General features: G+C 42.5%; 3 protein-coding genes and 1 long non-coding RNA gene across 6 annotated transcripts; 3 read left to right on the top strand and 1 right to left on the bottom strand.

Moving 5' to 3' along the window:
- The first annotated feature begins 1,757 nt into the window (after positions 1 to 1,757).
- eda (ectodysplasin A) lies at positions 1,758 to 14,190 on the top strand. 2 transcript variants are annotated; one of them, XM_040016068.1, is made up of 8 exons: positions 1,758 to 2,270; positions 8,922 to 9,021; positions 11,076 to 11,114; positions 11,401 to 11,571; positions 11,893 to 11,927; positions 12,054 to 12,105; positions 12,621 to 12,745; positions 13,096 to 14,190. In XM_040016068.1, exons 1-8 carry the CDS (start codon positions 1,938 to 1,940, stop codon positions 13,357 to 13,359), a joined length of 1,119 nt encoding a protein of 372 aa, XP_039872002.1. In that variant the 5' UTR covers positions 1,758 to 1,937; the 3' UTR covers positions 13,360 to 14,190. The 2 variants fall into 2 exon arrangements, with proteins under 2 accessions (XP_039872002.1, XP_039872001.1); XM_040016067.1 differs by having other exon boundaries at positions 1,759 to 2,270; positions 12,621 to 12,751.
- On the bottom strand, positions 9,995 to 12,126 carry LOC120724101. Its single transcript, XR_005693855.1, has 3 exons — positions 11,841 to 12,126; positions 11,377 to 11,623; positions 9,995 to 11,081 (listed from the first exon to the last, which is right to left on the bottom strand). It is a non-coding gene; the product is annotated as an uncharacterized LOC120724101 (long non-coding RNA).
- Positions 14,191 to 14,405: 215 nt separating the features above from the next.
- Positions 14,406 to 17,197, top strand: LOC120724100 (tumor necrosis factor ligand superfamily member 13B-like). Of its 2 annotated transcripts, XM_040016070.1 has the most exons (6): positions 14,440 to 14,737; positions 14,865 to 14,952; positions 15,079 to 15,135; positions 15,212 to 15,324; positions 15,415 to 15,544; positions 16,618 to 17,197. In XM_040016070.1, exons 1-6 carry the CDS (start codon positions 14,489 to 14,491, stop codon positions 16,731 to 16,733), a joined length of 753 nt encoding a protein of 250 aa, XP_039872004.1. In that variant the 5' UTR covers positions 14,440 to 14,488; the 3' UTR covers positions 16,734 to 17,197. The 2 variants fall into 2 exon arrangements, with proteins under 2 accessions (XP_039872003.1, XP_039872004.1); XM_040016069.1 differs by having other exon boundaries at positions 14,406 to 14,737; positions 15,212 to 15,544.
- Positions 17,198 to 17,307: 110 nt separating this feature from the next.
- Positions 17,308 to 20,777, top strand: LOC120724098 (transforming growth factor beta activator LRRC32-like). Its single transcript, XM_040016066.1, has 2 exons — positions 17,308 to 17,669; positions 17,816 to 20,777. The coding sequence occupies exons 1-2, from the start codon at positions 17,481 to 17,483 to the stop codon at positions 19,691 to 19,693; spliced, it is 2,067 nt and encodes a 688-aa protein (XP_039872000.1). The 5' UTR covers positions 17,308 to 17,480; the 3' UTR covers positions 19,694 to 20,777.
- The last annotated feature ends 223 nt before the right edge of the window (positions 20,778 to 21,000 follow it).

The following is a 21,000-nucleotide window of genomic DNA, read 5'->3' as shown; positions in this document are numbered from 1 at the left end:
TTTTAAATAATGCAATAAATAACCTAGGGGAATCCTTCATATACATTTATATAGAATAAAAAAACATTTTAGAATGTGACCATTTGTCTGAAAATACAGGAAGTGCGTGCCCTTAACTATTCCAGTCCTAAATCATCTGCTTCTAAAAGTCATTGTGCGTGCTGCTTGGATGAGAAGCGTGGCAAACGTGCTTAGGCTGAGCCCTCAGTCACAGCTCCTATGAGGGTTACTTTGAAAATCTTTCTCTCTTCAATTTCACTATCATATGCTAACAATGAGGAAATGACTTCTCAGGAGAGAAAGGGGATGATGCTGAGGACACAATCTCAGAGATGCTATATGAGGCTATGCAAGATGTATTTACATGTTAATATGCAACTTGCATGGCGCTGGGTTTTTTTTGTTTGTTTGTTTCTTGTTTTGTTTTTTTTAGTTCAACTTTATGAGGGCACTGGAATGCAGCGTTATTGATTTATGGCTTGGCAATGCTGCCCTTCAGTGGCAGCTGACTAGAATCACTTTTTTTTCTCCTCTAGATGAGCTGGTGAAAGGAAACTAATTGTGCATGGGGGGAAAAACGTGATGATATAGTGGCAGCGGGAATTGGCTGAACCAAAAGAAATACAATAATAGATTCTTATATTTGTACAGTGGTAAACTTCACAGTAATATATATAGAGAGAGTACACAGTGATGAAATACCATTCATTGAAATTCCAAAAGCCACTTTTCATCATTATTTAACCTGTAATATCGAGTGAGACCTAGTATGTGTCTCCCAGCCTGAAAAAGTTTACCTCCATATAGGTCAAGTGCACACAAATGTCAGGGTTTGTCCCAGTGAAATAAAGACAGATGTTTGGCAGCAGTTGCCCGGAAAACTAATCTAACGAGGTGATCTATCAGCCCTCCGAGTCTCTGCCCTGCTTAGGTTTCATCATCCTGGGGCCCGAAGACGGCCAAATTCACAGGCTACCTCTGGTTCTTGGAGATCAAAGTGTCGAGTTTGGATTTTGAAAATGTGCAAACCACAAAGCCCACATTCAGCCTAGTTAAAGCATTGTTCTCAGCGGGCATTTTTGTAACACAAATGTCAAACCGTTCCCCGGATCCAGCCGAATGACACATGTTTAGATTATTTGATGGTGTTGTACACAAAGTGACGCTGACCTCACCGTGACACCGACTCCCTTCCAGGCCCACTATCATAATGTTGAGCCTGACAGAGTTCAGATGCACTAACCTATAATCAGATAATTTGTAGAATGTTTAAGAACATAATTTGTACTACTTTTCCACTCTTTGATGATTGCAGTGTAACCATCAACCGCTTGTTCTCTTTCAATAACAATACCGGGCAGTATTTTCTGAATCAGTTCTTCACACAGGACCACCACTTCATGTGCCACCCACATAACAAAACCAAGTGCCAAACAAAGCAGGCCAGTGAAAAATTGCATGTCCAAACCCCTAAAACACATTTTTAAAAAAGCACACATATAAACATTATACATTACACCGGTGACAACCCCCCTTTTCCTATTCACACTCGGGTAAGATATAATAAATCACTGAAAGAAGTCCATGAAATAATCACACAACACTGAACAACAAACATAAGAAAAGAGCGGGGGAAGAAATTCTCACATCTTTGTCTCAGAGGCGTTGCAGTAGCTCCTTCTCTCCATCGGGTGTCGCTCAACCACTGCACCTATTGCATCCACCCCCCCAACCTCTGGGCTGCTAATTGCGCCGGACCAATCACAGGAGAGGTGGGCGGGTTTCCATTGTTACTACAGATACTCCGAGAAGTTTGCACCGACCTGCTGCAGCTGCACCTATGAGTCTCCATGTAAATGAATAGCCGCGGCCCGCGCGAGACAGACGAGCCGATTATGCCGAGATAAGGAGCATATGACTCGCCCCTCCGTCCGATAATGGCACGCGATGGTTCATCCGCGGAGGATTTCCCGGACAAAGTGATGCCCATAGCGGCTCCGTGCACGTGCAGCAAGAAGTGCAGGAGTCGGAGCAGCAGCGTTGTGTTCCTGGGATTATTCCTGCTGTCGCTGACCCTTCACGCTGTCACCCTCGTCTGCTATTTGGACCTTCGGTCCCAGGTCAAAAGGGAAATTATTCACCAGAAGCGGGACTCAGTGATGACACTGGCGGGGAGTGACCTGGCTGACCCGGCGGAGGTGCTCTCGCTCAGCCACCCAGTCCGACTGGACTCCGGCAGCAGCAGCAGCCGCGGAGGAGAGAGTCGTGAGGTAAAAAAACAAAACAAAACAAAGACTTAATGAAGAGACACCGGAGCTTCTTTAAGGCGACATTGTTGTCATTCCTCACGCGGAGGCTGTTCGTGTTCATTCACCTCCGCTCGGTCCTCCTGTTCCCGGTATCACGGTGTCAGGTTTTGTGTCTGCGCTGTTACGGCATGTTTCTGGGCAACTTCTTTTACAGTAGCCTGTCACGGCGTTTTATCAGCTCAGTTTCCAGACAAGTATGTTTTTTGGGTTTTTTTTTTTTTTGTTTTTGAAAGGATGGATTTGCGCCCCCGTGTGCGTCATTCCGCCTTTCTGGACTGAGACGCGCTAAAAGGTGTAGGCTTTAAATCTTGTCACCTGGCCAGTGTCTCTGGTTCAGGTAAACACATCCAGGGTGGGCATAAGTTGAACAAGAATTAGGGCAGTTGTGGTTCCGATTTTTGCCTTTGAGTAAAGAAAATCCTTTCTTTCATTTTTTTTTTTATTTTTTGTGGGGGGAAAATAACTTTCAGTAAACTCATTGATTAATATAATGGGCGCATTTTTTATTAAGTAAAACCACATTTTAACCCAATTTGACTCGGTCCCAGAGCAGACAGAAGTCCAGTACTCAGAACTTAGGCAACCTGCCCAGCTGGAATCGCAGAGGCAGGTCAGGCTATGTGCTGGAGCAGGTGGACAGAAAATTAACTGGATCACCAGCAGGTGCAAAGCCCAAGGGCTGATGTAAATTCATCAGGACTTTAGATGAGGGTACTTGGTACTTGGAGCAAAGCCAGCCCCACTTCTTGTGTGTGTTTTCTTCCTTGGCAGCAGGGCTGACTGAACGGTCATTTGTGTTGTCTGTGGCTTTTGGCAACAACCCACTAACCACTAAGACCACCACAACCCCACCACACACACACACACACACACTACCTCCCTAATTTCATCAGCACAAAAGGCCCGAGTGCACCTCTCAACTTTGCATTGCTTGCTCAATTAGCTCATATGTCAGCAGTTGTGTAACCTTTTAACAGAGAAAATGATATTCTGTGTGTGGGGGGGGGGCATTGGCTGGACATTTAGTTGTGCAGAGCTGTCAGCTGAATAGCCACCCAGAGGAATTCAAGTTATCCAGGATGGGCGCATTTATTCCTCAGTAGGAAAGATTAATGAGATCCATTGCTCATATTTGGATTTGCTCCGTTAACATTTTCCTTTCATGAGCTCAGCCTATTAATTTAGTCCTCTGTGTGTCCTCTTTGCTAAGCTTATTTTAGATAGTAGTGGTTTCCCCCAGTTAAAGCCGAGTGAGATGGGCCTGGTATTTGGCCCAGATGGTGACGCTTCATGAGGTGAAAGACTGTGGCCCAGCTGTAAATATTTAACAGTGCTGTGATGCTGTCCTTGCCAGATGTCTGCATTAAACAACTCTGATTACACATCCCACAGTTTACATAGTTGGAGAAACAGGAGCATGTGGCATTTAGACGCAGCAGCCACACTTGTTAGCTTTTCTGGCATTTCCTTTGAAGGATCTTTCTTCTTCTTCTTTTTTTGGGGGGAGGAGGGTTAAAATTGTTTATTGGATTTTTCACACAGCTCTTCATCAAAGGCACTTCAGGAGCATTGGGGAAATTTCACGTGATGGCCAGGTATATACAGACAAGTATAACCAAAAACATGAGATGCCTTGAGAAAACTAAAGCAAAGTACAGTAACGTCAGGTCCATACCAACACAGGCCAGCTTTCCAACAGCATATATGATACAGCGAGGCTCTGTTGTCACATAAGTGCAGTGCTGCAGCCTCCGTTCAGATGGACCTGTTTTGTGGTCGAATTGTGTCTTGAAAAACCCAAGCGGTGTGGTCTGTCGGCATGTAAAAGCAACCTTAACATCCGGCCATTCAGCAGGGCTGGTCAGTGTCAAACAAAACTAGAGAGCGCCAACGCATTGGCATCACACCAACCGTGACGCCCAGGTACAGAGTGGTTGCGGCGTTAGTACGTAATACTTCATACATATGAGCATAACCACACCTGTCTTTGAAGTCAGCCTTAATGTTGATGTCAGCTACACACCTGTGGGATAGCGACAGAGAGTCTTTCTGATAGGTCCCACTGCAGTTGTTGTGTCAGGAGCAAATGTTGCCACAATGAATTAATGAAAAGATTATTTTATTTTTTAAATTTTTTTTTGGTTAGTTGAAGTCATGATATCAAGGAAGAATAAAGTTGTTTGAAGTGAAAATCAGCTGTCTTAGCACTAAACTAGTTTTAAATGATATAAATATATTTATTCTTTTCTTTTTCCTTCTACTCTTAAGTTAGTTTTTTTTTTCTTGAATGTTTAATCTTGCCAACACTTGTCATTTTTTCCACTGAAAGGAAACACAAGTAGAGTTATTACTGAGGCTTGGCCTTCTCTTTGCGGTTTCTTTTTGCAGATGCACACCTGATCTGAAGGTCATGATCGTGGCTAAAACTTCCAGATAAGAATCTTGGCTGTACAAGCCGTGATACTACAAGTGTGTAATCGGTTTCCAGAATCTCTCCCTGAACAGGGGAGGAAAGGCCCGTGAGGTGATGCAAGGCGAAAAAAGAAAATAACCAAAAGCTATCAAACTGAGTTCAGACTCTGTGTGGGACTATTTGTGTCTCCTTGGATGTTTTACAAAAAAAAACATTTTATAATCTTCATTTTCTCAGATGTAAGCACAGTATTGGAAACAATATTGTTTTGCAGACAAAGCTGGCACTGTTTATAGGTCTTAAGAGATCTAAACTATGCAGTCAAACCACAAGTGGAAATATGAAATGTTTGGTAACAGAAATTCATTTAGTTTCTTTGGAAACGGTTAAATTTTGAGCACTAATTTAAAAGCTCTCACTTTTTTTTAGATCTTTCTAGTTGCTTCTTAATGAGTCGATGATCTGTTCATTTATGATCTGGGCCCACAAAGTGAACAAACAGTCGTCACCTCACCAGTCGCAGTGGGTATGCCCGTGAGCAAGGCAGTAAATCCCAGCTGTCCAGCAGACCCCGCATAGTTCCCAACAGTAAAAAAAATCCCCTTCCCAGGTGTGTGTGTGTGTGTGTGTGTGGGGGGCTAAAATCTGTGCCACAAATGTGATGTAAGGCGAGCGACAGCAAGTGTCTCCCTCAGTCAGCCTGACCCTCGTTCACCTTACAGCAGCGAGTGAAATGTAATAAACGTCCACAGAAACATTTCAAAACGTAAGCTCAGAGAGCGTTTTACTCTTGAGTCTAACACTTTTCTTATAGCTATTATATGAAATAATTTTCCTCTCTGATGTATGCCTTTAAAGTCCCCCCGAAGAACAGATGCTAAAACATCTGGAGTCTAGTTAACGGCTATTAAAAAAGTCAGTTTGATGGGACGCAAAGTCCTCAGCAGCGTACAAGCTCTGGGGCGCCCGGGTGGGCTGTCACCCACATCTACTTTAATTGTGACCGCTGCATAATTGGTTAAAACAGCAGTATCGTACATGCGCTGAGAGCAGGCCGACATATCAGGGATCAATCAGCGCAGACATAAAAGCACAAGTCGTGAGAGCAGAAACATCAGAAACGGCGAGGCTGCGAGCGTTTGCTCCGTATAAGCTTGAATCGTCTTGACAGATAGATGGCGTAGACGCCCAGTAAAGATTGAGTCCAGAGTTGCAAACATCCACCATAATAATAAATTCTCAAGGCCTTCTCAGCACTCAACAAGGAGTAGGTTTGCCAGCGAGTGTTGCAACAATCTGAAAAGTGATTGGCTGCTGACAGGCTACATTTCCCTTAGGTTGAGCTCCACAGATTTTCAGATGACAATCTATGCATAGCGTTATTAAATTACCCAAGTTATGGTTAAAAACACATGGCCTTTCAAAGAGCGGGCTCTGATACGGGCTATGGGGAGGATACTTTTCTTTAAGTGATATTTAAGAAGAAAACACAAAGTCGCTGTCGGACCCAGGAGTGCACATCACAGGAATATTAGGTGTAATCAGCTCTCAGGAGTATGCATGCCACTGAACTTGGTAATGCCCATTCAGCCAGTGATGGGCATGTAAATCGCAACCACACCCAAACAGCCCTCAGTTTCACCTTCTCAAGCTTTGCAGCATCAAATTTTCAACTACAACTTAGCGGCCACTAACTGTTATTGACTTTGCAAGATTTACACACACCGCTGCAGCCAGAAAGTCTGTATTTGTGGAAAACTGAGTAAAAAATGCTACTGGAGACCTGCAGCATTTTATTTCTTGCATTAAACTTGAAATGCTGCAAATGTCAAGGACCTTTTGAGGCTAACTGGTAAGAATATATGCAGTTTGTAATAGTAAGTGTTAATAAGGCAAAAAAAGGAGTCTTGTTATCCCAAAATTACACATCCCTGGGGTGATTGAATTTTAGTCATATCCTCACGAAGCAACAGGGAATCTGCGCGCAACAGCAACCCCCACTCTTTGAAGATTTGAAAGCCCTCTAATTAATAGCATTTTTTTCTCCCCATGCGCTGAAAAAGAATGGTTTACTCAATAGTTGGCACTTGGCATACATACCAACACATTGTCATCCTGATTTACTGTAACTCTGCGTGCCTTTGAAGGGTACGAAGGCTGTAAATGTTGTAATGAAGTGAAATGAAGCAAAAAAGGGCAAAAACCATTTCTCATAGTCATATAATGGAAGGAGAAGAAGAAAAAAAATCACTTTGTTGCCTTCATCTAAAGTACGAGGCGCACCAGTTTGGTAGTAGCCCCGTAGACTGCTTGTTTGTCTTCTGTTGTTCTGCTGGGGCTTAATCTCGGGCCAGAAATTGGCTGTTGAATCGTGTTTGGCTGTCAGAACAGAAGAAAGTGTAACACCATATGGCTGAATATACACCACAAATCCTTTGAGAGGTAAAAGCTACCCCCCCCCCCCGTATGCCAACAGCTGGAGAGGAGATGTGGAGGCACCTGCGCACCAAATGAACAGCAAACGTTGCCGCTCGCAGGAACATCTGGAGGTCTGCGCGCCGATAAACTGTTCCAACACACAGTCCTCCATCAAGCTGGAATTCCCGTGCTCGTAAGGTCAGACACAGCTGGCAGCTGGTCAGGGATGTAGACGTTAACTGCGTCGAACTTGCCTAGCACAGTCGGCGTCAGGTGTTTGACATGATACATCTCATCCCCCATCCAGAGGGGGTAAAAAAGGAGGGTTCCCACATCTGAGACGAGGTATAGAAGAAATTCGAACCATAACTTCTTTTCGTGTTTTGCAGCGGCTCCGCCTTGTAAAGGCCCACAAAAAGACCCTGGGAGTTCACGCTGCTTTCAGGAGAAGGAGCGTACTTGTCATCGGGACTTAATAACGATGTTTACTCGAGTGTCACAGATGGAAACAGGGAATATATCATCCTGGGCACTACTGGGGTAGGCCCCCCAAGGAAGGCCAAAGTGTCTGTCGGTAAGCTTGTCTGCTTTGTTTCTAAGCAGTAAGGCGAGCCGATACGTGGTTATTTATTATCTTTTGATCCGTGCTAAGGTGCCGCATGCGTCACTGCTTTGGTAGATGTCAGTTATCCAAACACCGAGCAGATGTCCAGCTCTCTACAAGCTGTCTGGTTGTCAGCAATGGAGAGCCTTAATGTCTCGGGCTATTACCTTTTATTTATGCTGACACCCCAAAGTGTGACCAAAAAGCTGTCTCGTTTACTGCGAGGCTTGATGAAAAGAGTTGGCTTTGGGTGGTCTCGTTTGTGTGTTCAGTGCCAGTTTTTGAGGGGTTTTTTTGTTTTTTTTTTGTTTGTTTTTTTTGTTGTTGTTTTTTGTTTTCTGGGAATCCTCCAAAGATGTGATCACAAACTGGCTGTTCAAACAGAAAGCGACTTGGAGCAATCCATATTTTAAACTCTAAATCCTTAGCACGAAACATTGCCTTGTCAGCACCAGACACGTCTCGAATGTCTTACAGTCGGGTCAGTGCGTCCTACAGAGTTCATGTGAATGTAGGTCGACCAGAACCAGTCCCAGATGAACAAACGTGCGGTTTGTCCCGCCGCTCACTTGCCCATGGGAACAACCCGCCGCTGTAGTGCAACTTCCCCTGTTTTTAGGGATGAGCTCAGACCAGACCAGCTACATCAGATCCTTTTCCTTTGACAATTTTTTTGTAGCTTATTCATGCCAACACTGAATGGGGCTGGGACCAGGTGCCATATGAATGGGTATTGCTCTCAGATTAACCGCAGTTCATGTCCTCCTTTTGTATAAAAAGGTGAATTTTAGAAGCAGTCGTGTCCAGGTGACTGTCTCAAACGTCAGAAACTCAGACAAAAGTGACTTGGGTTACAGGATGCGTTACAGCCCAAATGGGACAGACAATGACTTGGCCGCATGTGAATGTGCTGGCTGACAGAGTCTCGCATCTTTTCAACTGCCCCAAGTTGTGTCTGTGCAAACATTATACCCCCCAAGAATAGAAAAGGCCACTTGTAGCAAGAGTTTCGCTCTCAAAAACTTTGTAGCATTCAGCCCTTTTGTGTTGGGTTCACCGAATTCATCTAAGGTGGCAGCAGCTGGTAACAATAGGCGCAGCGTGCTCAAAAGATGTGGCACCTTTTTCCATGCGTAATTTTCCGTCTTTAATGATATTTTCCTTTGTGTCCCACCAGGAGAAGTTACTGTACAGAAAAGCTGACTTCCACGCCACAGAGGATAACAGGGGCATAACTCAGCGAGCGAAAAGAAGCCCCGGCAAGGAGCCAGAAACAGGTGCAGCCCTTTTTTTGCGTGTGTTATGAGCATTTGACATCCTTTAACACTATTGTCTCTTTGATCCTTACGCCTTGATACACAAGACTGTTTTTTGCCTCCTAAGTTGGTCTTCTGTTTTGTTTTTTGTTTTTGTTGGGGTTTTTTTTTTTTTTTTCAAGCACATCATCTATTTTCCATTAATCATAAAAAAAAGAAAAACTAACTTTAGCTCTCTGGTTGCACCTGCATCAGTTTGTTTTCTGGATATGTACTTGGCAACTAGCGAGTCAACTGTTGAGCAATGTTTTCTGTAATGCGCATTTGCTTGAACGGGACTCAATTCAATGTAATTAACTGGCTTATGGTAGGCTTAGGTCTTAAATTTTGAAAACTGTTTGCTAATGGTTTCTCACTTTCTTTCTTTCTTTCTTTGTGTGTGTGTGTGTGTGTGTGTGTGTGGAATTGATGTTTTATTGCTTTGTGCTTACTTAACAAAGCAGCGCCACCGCATAATGTTGCCGTGTTTATAGAGCGAGAGATTCAATGGAATGGAATTGATTATTACTTGGATGGCAAACAAGGACAACAAGGAGTTTGGGAGGGCTGCACCAATTTGAAACAGACAACGAAGCCCGGGTCCCCCCCAATCCCCCGTCCCTCCACTAAAAATAACATTAGGTCCACCAATTTTTTTTTTTTAATTTAATTTAATTATTTTTTATTTTTCATATTGTTTGAAGCTGTCAGCAAAGCAGTTATGCACTTTGGAGTCCAGCTGTGTTATCAGTGACATTAATATCGCAGCAGATGACAAAAAGCATACTGACTTTGTGAGTCATTTTCGAGAACCCGGCAACCATGCGTGAGCATAGCTTTCATTAATTCTGCTGAATTGATTTATGCTAATCAATAGCTCCGTGGTAAACCATGTGGCCGGTATGTCTGAATTTGCTTTTGTAGTTTTTTTTTTTTTTTTTTTTTTTTTTGTTTAGAATCTGCACTATGCAAATAAAAAGAGGAAAAAAAGGGAGGGAAGCCTTTGAAGTTTCACGTCTGAGTGCAACAAGTGCAGCACGATCACAAGGCATTCCAATGTCTGTCTCGTGACACTGAATACTTGGGGGCAAGTTTAGTGATTGTGTTTAAATTAGAAGAAAAAAACTCACCTTTGAGACTTTATACATAAATCAGTAAAGTCCCGAGCCTCTAAACACTAATCATTCCCAGGTCTCTCCTCTGCTCTTAGCGCACAGACAAAGGCTTTTGTAATCTCAGCCTTAGATGTGTGTGTGTGTGTGTGTGTCCTGTGTTTGCACATGTGCGCACGTGTGTGCGTCCTCGGCACTCCTAACGGGCACCAGATTCCAGATAGGGCTGCTCGTTAAGAGAAATCTCTGCGGATGCATCCAGTCATTTAGCCAGAGGAGAAACACTGGCCATATGTTTGAGGGGGGACTCAAACTGTGAGGGTTTAAGGTTAAATGGCCTTTGTAGTTATAATGACATGGTAAACACAAGAGCAACGAGACAGCTTTTTGAAAAGGATTCTTCAGCTGTGCGCGGCACATATATACGTGTGCGCGCACACACCCTCTTGCAGATGCAAGCACTGAGAGCATTTAGTCTTTCAAGCACTGACATAGATGCCCCACCAACATCCGTGCACGCACATCCATACACATGGTTGTAAAGGAGGAGACACGCACACACACAAACACACATGCACACACACACTTTCATCTGCATTCTCCATCTGGGCTTAATTCAAAGAAAAGGATTTTGGCAGGATAAAGTATCTCTCTAATGATCTTCTCCAGTTCCACTGCCTGTGAATGCTTAAGGCACTTGTTCATACAGAGGAGGTGAAACCACACTTACAAATTACTACACTACAAGATACCACAGACTGACATACCTCCACTCTAGTGTTCAGTGCACACCATCTCAATCTGTTATTTCAGCCTATTTAGGATACCTACATGGAATGATCTGGATGCTCGATGTGTCATTTGAGATGATAATTGTTGAAGAGGGCATTTGAAGCTTAATCACGCTGCTTCGGTTTCTTTCAGAATCAACTGGAAAGGAAAAAAGGAAAGAGAAAAAAAGAGGTATGACAAAATCCGGCATACGTTTCTGTTATTATGGTCATTCATTTGACTGTTATCTGCTGCAAGTTTCTACAAATGCACTTGAGAAGTCATCCAAAAACCGCCTTAACTCAAAGTGGGCGACAAGCTTTCAGTATCTATGTAAATGTAATACTTGCCTCCGTAGCTTTTTTAATATCAGCAGTTACAATCTGCACAGTTGCTGCAGGGGCAAATTAGTGATTTGTGGTGATTTATAATTAAAACTAACTTGAGTGCTAACCGTTTATTCCATCTTTCTCCACAGCGAAAAAAAGGCCTGTGCCAGGACCACCTGGCCCCCCTGGTCCCCCAGGTCCACAGGGGCCACCAGGTATCCCTGGAATCCCAGGTATTCCAGGAAGCAATGTTGTGGGACCTGCAGGGCCTCCAGGACCTCCTGGGCCACAAGGACCGCCAGGCGCTCAAGGTCCAGCAGGTATAAAACTTGCATCGAATCCTCCTCAATAAGCAATACTCGAGCCAGAGAGCTTGAAAACGAGCAGAGAGATCCTTTTCTTAGATTACAGTTATTTCCTGCATCCAGACACTTTCCCACAGCAGAATGGGGCTCAAGTTGTCAAAATTGATTCACTCATTGCTCGCACTGTGAGAGTTTCTGGTGCAGGATGTCAAACATTGTGTGGAGCAGAAATGATCTATCTTTAAACTATGCCAGAGTTTGTTTTCTTTTAATCATCCTCTCACCTCAGCAGTGCAGAGGCCAGAATTTGAACACGTCTCCCTCTTGCTCTTGCAGGGGTTCCTGAGAAGGGCAAAACAAAGGAATTCCAGGTAAGAGTATGTCACCTTTTTAAAATTTTACATACAATTTTCTCCCAGTCGCAGCTTCTGGTGAAACAGCTGTTCTCCTGTTTTACGTGAATTTGGATTAGTCACCAGAGATCTTTTGTCTTCCAGCCAGCAGTGGTTCACTTGCAGGGGCAGGAAACTACGATCCAAGTCAGAGAAGGTGGGTGCTCCGTCTACGCTCATTTATAGTCACACAGAACAAAAAAGCATGCATAATCCCTGCCATTGGTTAAACACAGAGTTCTGGATGTGTGCTAATAGACGTGCCTGCTAAACCTCAGAATTACAAGAGAAAAAAATATAAACACAGGAGATTGTTGACATGCAGTGAATGTTTATACTTGAGATCCAGCATGCCAGATTTGGTCATTTTTAAGTATTTCTGTGCTCACCAAGGATTTTCTATCCAGGGTAAATGTTACTACCAGTTTTTACCCATTGCACTGTGTAGGATTATAGACACCCTAAAGTTATCCTATAGCCGTTTTACAATCTGGAATGGTAACTCATACTCATGTTGCATGCTAACTGATTCTGATTATCCTTCATCACATCACAGGTAAGCATCATTAGCAGGTTTACACTGTGTGTCAATGCTGAGCTCTGGTTGCAGTTAAGCTCTGCTGAAAGCTGTTTATGTTGACCCTCTTTGTGTGTTTGTTGTGACATGTTTAGATCTGTCTCAAGGCATCCTTAAGAATTGGAAGATGGTGTCCATCCATCACCGCGTGTTTAAAATGCACTCTCGCACTGGGCAGCTAGAGGTGCTGTTGGACGGTGTCTACTTCATATATAGTCAGGTAGAAGTGAGTACGGTCCTTGACGTAACTCTTTAAATTTACACTTGATAATCAAAAGAGCTGGCAGTCGTTCTAAAGCTAAGCTCAAGAATGACAGAGTTGACCTGCCTGCTTTGTTTAAGCATATAAATGTTACCTTTTTAATGTAAGATGTAAGATTTGCCCTTTCTCTATGGCTAAATGTGAAGCTTCATAACTCATATTCATGCTGGCTTCTTTAATATTGCAGCTGTTTCAGCTTTAAATAACCCCTGAAATTATCATGTGGAGTCATACACACTTTAAAGTCTTGTGATTTGTATGCCCCCCCCCCTCCTCCATCCCCGCCCCCTCCCCGCCCCATTTACCAGGTGTACTACCTCAACTTCACTGACATTGCCAGCTATGATGTGATGGTGGACTCCAGCCCATTCCTCCGCTGTACTTGCAGCATTGAGACGGGCCAGCGCAAATTCAACACCTGCTACACGGCTGGTGTGAGCCCACTCCGCGCCGGCCAAAGGATCTACATACGCATAGCTCATGAGTACACACTCATCAATATGACCAACCACACCACTTTCCTGGGAAGTGTCAGACTTGGAGAGGCTCCATCTGCTGGACAGAACGGATAACTGCACAGTCACCAGCGCCCACCCCCAACCCCCCCGATGCGTAACCAAAAAGCAGCAGTCACGTTAGCCCAGAATCACACTGCCTGTTCATCCTGCCTGACGTGGGATTGACACAGTAATTTAAAAGCCTATGTTTTGCCTCTGTTTAGAGGGCTGGTAAAAGTTGAGGGCGCCCCTTTAGTGACTTTTGTTCACTTTCACAGATGTCTGTATTCAAATGAACCAAATAAGACAACTTCTGCTGCCCTTTACTTTAATTCTGCGCAGAGATCGATGAACCAAATGTTCTCATCAGAGAGAAGTTTCTATTTGTAGTCGCCATTTTGTACCGGCAAAGACGGGATCTCTCTTTAAAGTGAGGAAGGACACTGTTGATGTATACTAAGTGCTGTTGAATGATAATCTTGTATCTCCAAAAAAGCAAAAAACGCTAAAAATAGCTATTTGAAATGTTTTGTTCTGGGGCTTTGTTGGCCTTTTTTAATTCATTTGAATAGATTAACATTTTTAAGAAAATGAAAGATGATGCAAATGTTCAACACAAGTATAAAAGTATCTATGCAAAGTAAAGAAAATCCACTAAAACTGGAGTTATAAGGTGTTCACAGAGCAACAGCACTATATATTTTGCGCGCATTTGCACTACAACATCCCTGCAGAATATCAGTGATATGTTTTGTTACAGCGCTATTGTTTAGTTACCTTATGAATGAATCCATGTAGAGAAATGATAGTTGTTAATACATGTCTGTAAATACTGTATATAAAATGGGATATACTTTTGTAAATGGAGTTGATTGATGGATTAAAATGTTTCATTTTCTGTCTAAACCATTCGTCTCTTGTGTTTGTGCAGCCGGTGGTATTAATTTAAAAGGTTACAACTTCTCTTTCATATCGGACTGAGCTGGCACGAGTACTGACAAGAACAAATGATGCTCTGCGAGCGAGGCCTTTGTCTTTATTAAAATGTGGCTTTTTACTTTGCGAGTTTCACAATACATCTCAGAGTTTGGCTGTAATTTTCACGCAGTCCAAATGAGTTCCATCTTGAGAGGCAGGGCAAAGATAGTTCCTCATTTTAAAAACTAATTTTGAAACTGAACGTTTAGGTTTCCGGAGTGTACCGATGTGTGACTTCATTCGTTTGAGTAACTTGGGGACTGGGGGGGGACAGCTTGTTAGTCTCAAAATGCTCTATAATGCGTTATTATCACTCACAGCGTTCATGTTTTGTCTCAGTCTTTTCCTGGTGCACAGAGCCAGGGTTTTAGAAAATGATTTTCGCAAACTCCAAGGAGACATAATTCTACAATTAAATCAACCATGTTCTGAGGGAGTCGATGGGAAATTGGCCAAGATGCTTAAAACAAGCGAGGTATGTCACTGATTATACAGGATGGAGTCATCTTGGACATTGTACTACTGAGATTTATACCATTAGTGAGTTGTTCAGATAGCGCTGCAATAATAAATTTTATCACAAGGCTTTGTTTTTCTCATAGGACATTAAGTCAAGAGTCTTCCAGGAAGCTCACAGTTCTCTGAAGATATCTTCTAGGAGAGTCAAAAGGGACCCAGGCAGTTCTAGAGGTGGGTCAGAGCTGAGAACTGAAAATATCTTGTTAGTTCCAGTCTAATCTGGTAATGACAGCACAAACAGTATATGCTAAGTTAATAAAAAATGAAAGTCAAGTGTTTATTTCCTTCTCTTGCCAGCTCCAACAGCATTTCTGCAGTTAAGGGCTGACACTAACAAACGGCCAGACATAAGAGGTAAAACTAAATCCAAGTCGTTGGCTGTACCGTCTGCCATTATTTTGATGAAGCGTATCTTGCCTTTTTCTCACAGGAAATATAACTGTGATCTCTTGGATTGTTTCTGCACAGCGAGGAAATGCAATTTCACAAAAGGAAAACAGAATTGTTGTCCAAGAAGACGGTTATTACTTGGTGTTTGGACAAGTATTGTGTCACTCTAACTCGAGCAGAATTAAATTGATCATGCATATGATTTGTTCCAACCAGTTAGGTAATGTTCTGCTTAATTTGCAGGTTTTGTTTGAAAGCCCAAGCATAGTTATGGGTCATGTTGTTCGAAGTAGGGCCTCAGCTGAAGCCGAGCTGTTGCGCTGCCTGCAAGCGATGCCCGATAGATATCCTGCCAACACATGCTACACTGCAGGTCAGTGAGAGACTGCTGCTGTGGAGGTTTTTTTGCTTTTGGATACAGGCGCTCTCTGTAATACACAGCGCTGTTCCTTCCTCTACTTATCGAGGTCAAATAGGCATATTTTTGAAAATGTTACACTGTTCCTTGAAAGTGGATCTCTCGTGCTGATTTCCAGTTCCACATTTTTATTCTTAGACACTATACTAAAGTAGCTTTGCAATAATTTACAGTTCAAAAGAATCCCTGTTCATCTAATATCGGGGCCTTTGTGCAGCTACACAGTTTATTCCAGGTTTTAAGCCTGTGTCGGCCAATAGTTTGAAGCATTTTGAGAGCTGCTATTTTGCACTTTTGGAACCAGACATAACCATAACTGGAGCTTGCTTAGCTTTCTGCAAAGGGTATCTACTTACTGGTGGTAAATAAGAAGCTAATGAATCTCAGGAACTGTAGTCCTTCAAACAAGTTAGCAAATTATACTTTTTCATATAATTCAGTTCACAAACGCTCCAAAAGGCCCTAACACCGCAAGTGCAGTCAACTGTAACTTCCTGTGTTGGGACACCTGTCAAGCTGGGCACGCCCTGAGTTTTAAATATCACCAGCCTCCATTTAAAAAAAGAAAGAAAAGAAAATTCAGCTACCATGCACTAGCTTATCCATAAATTCCCAAATCTTTCTTTTGTGCCAGGCTATAAACATGCTTGTTAATGCTGCACAGGCCTTTTAACTGTAGTACTATCCTGTACTATAGAGTATTTGACCTGGTTTTGATGCCAGCCTCAAGCATCCATTAGACAAACTGCAGTTTTTGGTATTTCTGCACTGGCTCCATTTTTCTGCCCTGGGCAGTGCCCCTCATCTGAAACAAACCCATCAAGCCAACTTCCTAGTGGGGGGGCCACCCCTCATAAAAACCATGAGATGGCCATAATATCCAGGATATCCGACAACATACAAGTCCATTAGCAAAAAAAACAATCCAAAAGTAGCAACAATAGTAAAAAGGCTTTTGTGTATAGCAAACATGTACTGTACGTTTAAATACATTTACACTTTCTGACAGCGTTTGTCCTCTGTTGCAGGCACAGTGCAGTTGCTTCAGGATGACGAGCTAGAACTGGTGATCCCAGACAGGCCCACAGCCCTGATATCTACAGATGAAGACTCAACCTTCTTTGGTGTCATACAGCTGAACTGAAACAAGACAGTAGGAGGATGATAAGGATGCAGCTGACTGTTGCTGGAAGTGGGAAACTGACACTGAGCAGCGTGAGGGCTGTGCAGATATAAAGCAGAGTGGCAGCAGCAGGAAAACTATTTTTCCTGCCAGGCAAATACATTTTTTTCAAATATATATTAGCTTTAAAATGTAGAATTTGGGTGCATGTCCTGGGCTGACTCCCAAACATTTGTACTCATGTGCCAGCACCTCCTTTCATCAGTCTATTTTAGGCGTGTTCCTTTATACCTTGCTGGGGGCTTCCCTCCTGTTCCACCTACGCGCTGTCTGCTTATTTGTTCCTCTTGTCTATTTTAAAACGCTTTCCGTTTCCAGAGACTTTGTCAGGAACAAACAAATGTATAAATTTATCTCCCAGGAAGGTTCTTGAACACCACAATAAATAATGTATCATCATCTAATTAAAGTTGTTATAAATGGGATAATGTGTCAGTGCAAATTATTTCTCAACTTGTATTTAAAGTGCTAGCAAATTCTAAATGCATTTATCTCTAAAAGTGGCTTCACTTAGCACTAAAAACACAATATGTTTGTCTACAAACCTTTTTTTTTTTTTTTTTTTACAAATTATAAGGTTTTCGCTTACATGTGACCTAAAGCTTGACAGAAAGAGGCGGTCTACGTGGTCATGTCTTTATTGTCTAAATATAGTATCCACCTTCCCTATCTGGTGGCCACAGCTGTTTTCTCTCTCCCTTTTTTTTGATGAAGCATGGCTATAAGAGGGTGTTGGTGTGTGTGTGTGAGTGCATACGAGCTCTGACAACAGCAGTGGTACAGTTTAGCAGCAGCAGCAGAGGGAGAATGGTCAGACATATGTTCTCCAACTTCCTACTACTCTGGTCACTCAGCCATGACCTTTGCGTAACAGGACTGACGTATTATGCTTCGAGGGTAGGTTCAACATGATCAATATAAATGCTAAATGTTTTTAAATTTGCACTATTTATTTATTTCTTAAGCCTACAGAATTGCTGGTTTTGATATTTTTTAAAAGTGCCCCATCTCTGAGGCTCACACTGTGTTCCTTTAATTTCAAGGAGCAGTCCTGGAACAATCGGAATCTCTCTTCTATCCCTGTGGATTTGGATATAAGGATCAGAAGACTGGACCTGTCCAATAACTTCATCAAACAGCTGCACACGCTTGAGCTGCCTTACTTGGAGCAGCTGGACTTGAGCAACAACCAGCTGGATCTCATCTCCGAGGGGCTGTTTGAAAACCTGGTTCGACTTGAGCAGCTGAATTTGTCCAGAAACGAACTAAACAACAACCTTGGCAATAACAGCAAAGCCCTCCAATCCCTCAGCGGGCTGAAGGATTTGGACATATCAATGAACGGCCTGAGTGACTTTGCAGCCGAGCACTACCTTAGAAACAAATCCGCCCTCGATCAGCTCAAGATGACCGGTAATGCTTTAACAAGACTTTCACACAAATTATTCACAGAGAGTAAAAGCCTGAGGGCCATTGCTATTGACGACAATCTGATATCTGAGATCGAAGAAGGGACGTTCGAATCACTGATCCAATTAGAGGTGTTAAACTTGGCTAAAAACAATCTTGCGCACATTTGTGATTTTAAATTGCGTCAAGTGAAATTTCTAAATCTGAGCAGAAACTCTGTAGAGTTTTTTGTCACACATGAGGACAGCAGGCTGTACAGGCTTGAAGTTCTTGATCTCAGCCACAACCAACTTCTTTACTTTCCAATCGTTCCGAAAATGAACCGTTTGCGGTATCTTTATTTACAGAATAACATGATCGGTTCCTATTCAGAGGCTGCTTTGGTGTCAGAGACAAATTCTCTTTATAGTGAGATTGTAGGTGAAAAAATTGCAATAAAAAACAACCTACACTCAAACTGGAGGCCCATGCCACTGATTTATATTGACCTGAGCTACAACCACTTCAGGTCTTTCCCAATCGAGACTTTAAGCCTATTGCTGTCTTTAGAAACTCTGAATCTCAGCTATAACTGTCTACAAAGCATCATCTGGGATGTGAGAAATGACTCTGACTCAGGACCCCTTCGCCAGCTTTTCTTCCGCTCCCTAAAGCACCTTGACCTGCAAAGCAACAGGCTGGTATATATTTCCCCACCTTTTCTCAGTGCACTCGCACAAATAGAAAGACTAAATCTGCAAGACAACTCAGTCCAACCTTGCACTTCTGCTGATCACTTAGGAAGCATTAACTCAACACAGCAAACAAATCCTGATGACCTTTGTGTTGAATTCGCCTACTTAGGGACTCTAAAACACCTCAATCTTAAAGGAAATGGCATAAAAATGCTTCAGCCTAACACATTTCAGGGGACTTCTTTGGTTTCCCTCAGCCTTGCAAAAAATCCATCACTGGTCATGCAAGAGGGGGCGCTAGAAGGTGTGCAAACAACTCTTCAGTCCTTAATTATCAGTGAGATCAACTTAACCAGCTCTCGTCTGTTGTCTCTACCGTGCATGCCGGCTTTAACCCACCTGAACGTATCGAACAACCTGCTGGATACAATTCCCAGAAGTTTAAGTTGTTCTCCCCTGAGAGAAATTGACATAAGACATAATGTTTTTATAAGTTTAAACCCTTCGTTGATTCGTGCTTTATCCACAAACCTTACTGTCATGCATATAAGCGGGAATCCTTTCAACTGCTGTGACAACAGATGGTTGATGGTCTTAAATGAGACGGAGATTACAGTGCCCGATATCAGTGAGGCAGAATGCTTTACGAGAGTTAGAAACCTTACGGTGACAGAATATCTGATGAACCCTTCATTGTACTGTTCATTGCGCACAAAGGCACAGGAAGTTCATTTTGGACAAATGATGATAATAGTCTTATTTGCAATTGTTTTGTTAGCAGTTTTCATCATGTTCAGCAGGAAGCTGTGCTGCACACAGAGATCTGTTATGGTGTGAAGTCTCAAATCAGTCTTTTACAGTTTTTTTTAGATAATTTTAGACGTGCACATGGGCTATGTAAAGTAAGCATACCATAAACTTGGTGGAAAAGTGAAGATTTTGGTTATTGCACATTACAGTCTTACAGGACATACCTGCAAACTTTTCGTGACCTCTGCAGCTAAAATCTTAAACTGGAAATTGGCATTACTGATTCCCAAGTGGTTTGGTTACAGTGCACGTCAAATCAAGAATCACAAGAGTTCATATCCATTCTTCATCGTGAATGTTTGTTTGAAACTAAAAGCTTTAGCCAGTGGATTACATTTTTATGATGTCTATGAAGCCTTGCAGAACATTCCAAGAGTCACGACTGGACTCCTGAATAATTCAACACAATTGCCATATAGACCCTTGTAAGAGAGCTTTTGTTTAAACATATTGATTTGTATATATTTTTAAATAAGAATGGCTTATTTTGTCTTTATACAAGAAATGTCATTATACCAGCCTGTTCTGTAATATATAATGTGTGGCTCTGACCCTGGAGACTGTGGTCAGATGTTGCAACGGTGTATGGTTTACATAATAAACATGTTGCACTGAATAACCACGATATCGTGCAGTTCTTTATTTAAGAATACCATTCCCCGCATTTCAGTATCTACAAAATAAATCAATGAGGTGGGAAGGTGAACAATTATAGTTGAAATGCCACCAAATCATAGAATCCTAACTGTAAGGTCATGATCAGAGAAGGTCGTCCATTAAGATTGTGAAACTAAGCAACACAACATTAAACTTTGACTTGCATCCTACAATACTGATCCACTGGCAATGGCATGAAAAGATATTTGAAATTGTAAGCAAGTACCTCTGGATGTACACCAAAAGAAAAAAAAGATATGCCATTGAGCAATCTTTCTTGCTGTCTTCCTATTGGCAAATCCCTCTTCTTGAAACTGATGCAAAGTGCCGTTTTGCAACTGGAACCAGTATATGTGATGTCAGCATTATCATGGGTACAGCAAAACTGCCTATCAATCTAACTCTTGAGCAATATTAACTTTAGTAAAATGTCTGTATTGCCCCACCCACACGTTTCAGCTTCTAGATCAAGTAGCAGCTTGACAAGTTCAAGCACAGAGCACTTGAAGAAAAGAACACTGTGTGGATAGCATTAGGTGTCAAACCATAGGAATGCAAGAAGTAAATTGTATTCATTCTTCTTCTTGGTGTTGATAGTTACTGGCATTTAGACATTAGCAACAGCTTGCATGCAAAGTTGCACGACTTTCTGTTTCTACCTCTACACCAGGGGTGCC

This window comes from Simochromis diagramma, unplaced genomic scaffold (genome assembly GCF_900408965.1).
Source record: "Simochromis diagramma unplaced genomic scaffold, fSimDia1.1 OVJJ01000685.1, whole genome shotgun sequence".
NCBI lineage: Eukaryota > Metazoa > Chordata > Actinopteri > Cichliformes > Cichlidae > Simochromis > Simochromis diagramma.
The sequence above is the reverse complement of the archived record's forward strand: the minus strand, read 5'-3'. Positions and strand labels throughout refer to the sequence as shown.

Excerpts from the sequence above, each read along its gene's own strand:
- eda (XM_040016067.1), top strand. The coding sequence starts at position 1,938 with ATGGCACGCGATGGTTCATCCGCGGAGGATTTCCCGGACAAAGTGATG. Across the intron at positions 11,572-11,892 it reads AGGCGCTCAAGGTCCAGCAG|GGGTTCCTGAGAAGGGCAAA; the intron begins GTATAAAACTTG and ends TTGCTCTTGCAG. Across the intron at positions 11,928-12,053 it reads GCAAAACAAAGGAATTCCAG|CCAGCAGTGGTTCACTTGCA; the intron begins GTAAGAGTATGT and ends TTTGTCTTCCAG.
- LOC120724100 (XM_040016069.1), top strand. The coding sequence starts at position 14,489 with ATGTGTGACTTCATTCGTTTGAGTAACTTGGGGACTGGGGGGGGACAG. Across the intron at positions 15,136-15,211 it reads CAAACGGCCAGACATAAGAG|GAAATATAACTGTGATCTCT; the intron begins GTAAAACTAAAT and ends TTTTTCTCACAG. Across the intron at positions 15,545-16,617 it reads CAACACATGCTACACTGCAG|GCACAGTGCAGTTGCTTCAG; the intron begins GTCAGTGAGAGA and ends CCTCTGTTGCAG.
- LOC120724098 (XM_040016066.1), top strand. The coding sequence starts at position 17,481 with ATGAAGCATGGCTATAAGAGGGTGTTGGTGTGTGTGTGTGAGTGCATA. Across the intron at positions 17,670-17,815 it reads TGACGTATTATGCTTCGAGG|GAGCAGTCCTGGAACAATCG; the intron begins GTAGGTTCAACA and ends TTTAATTTCAAG.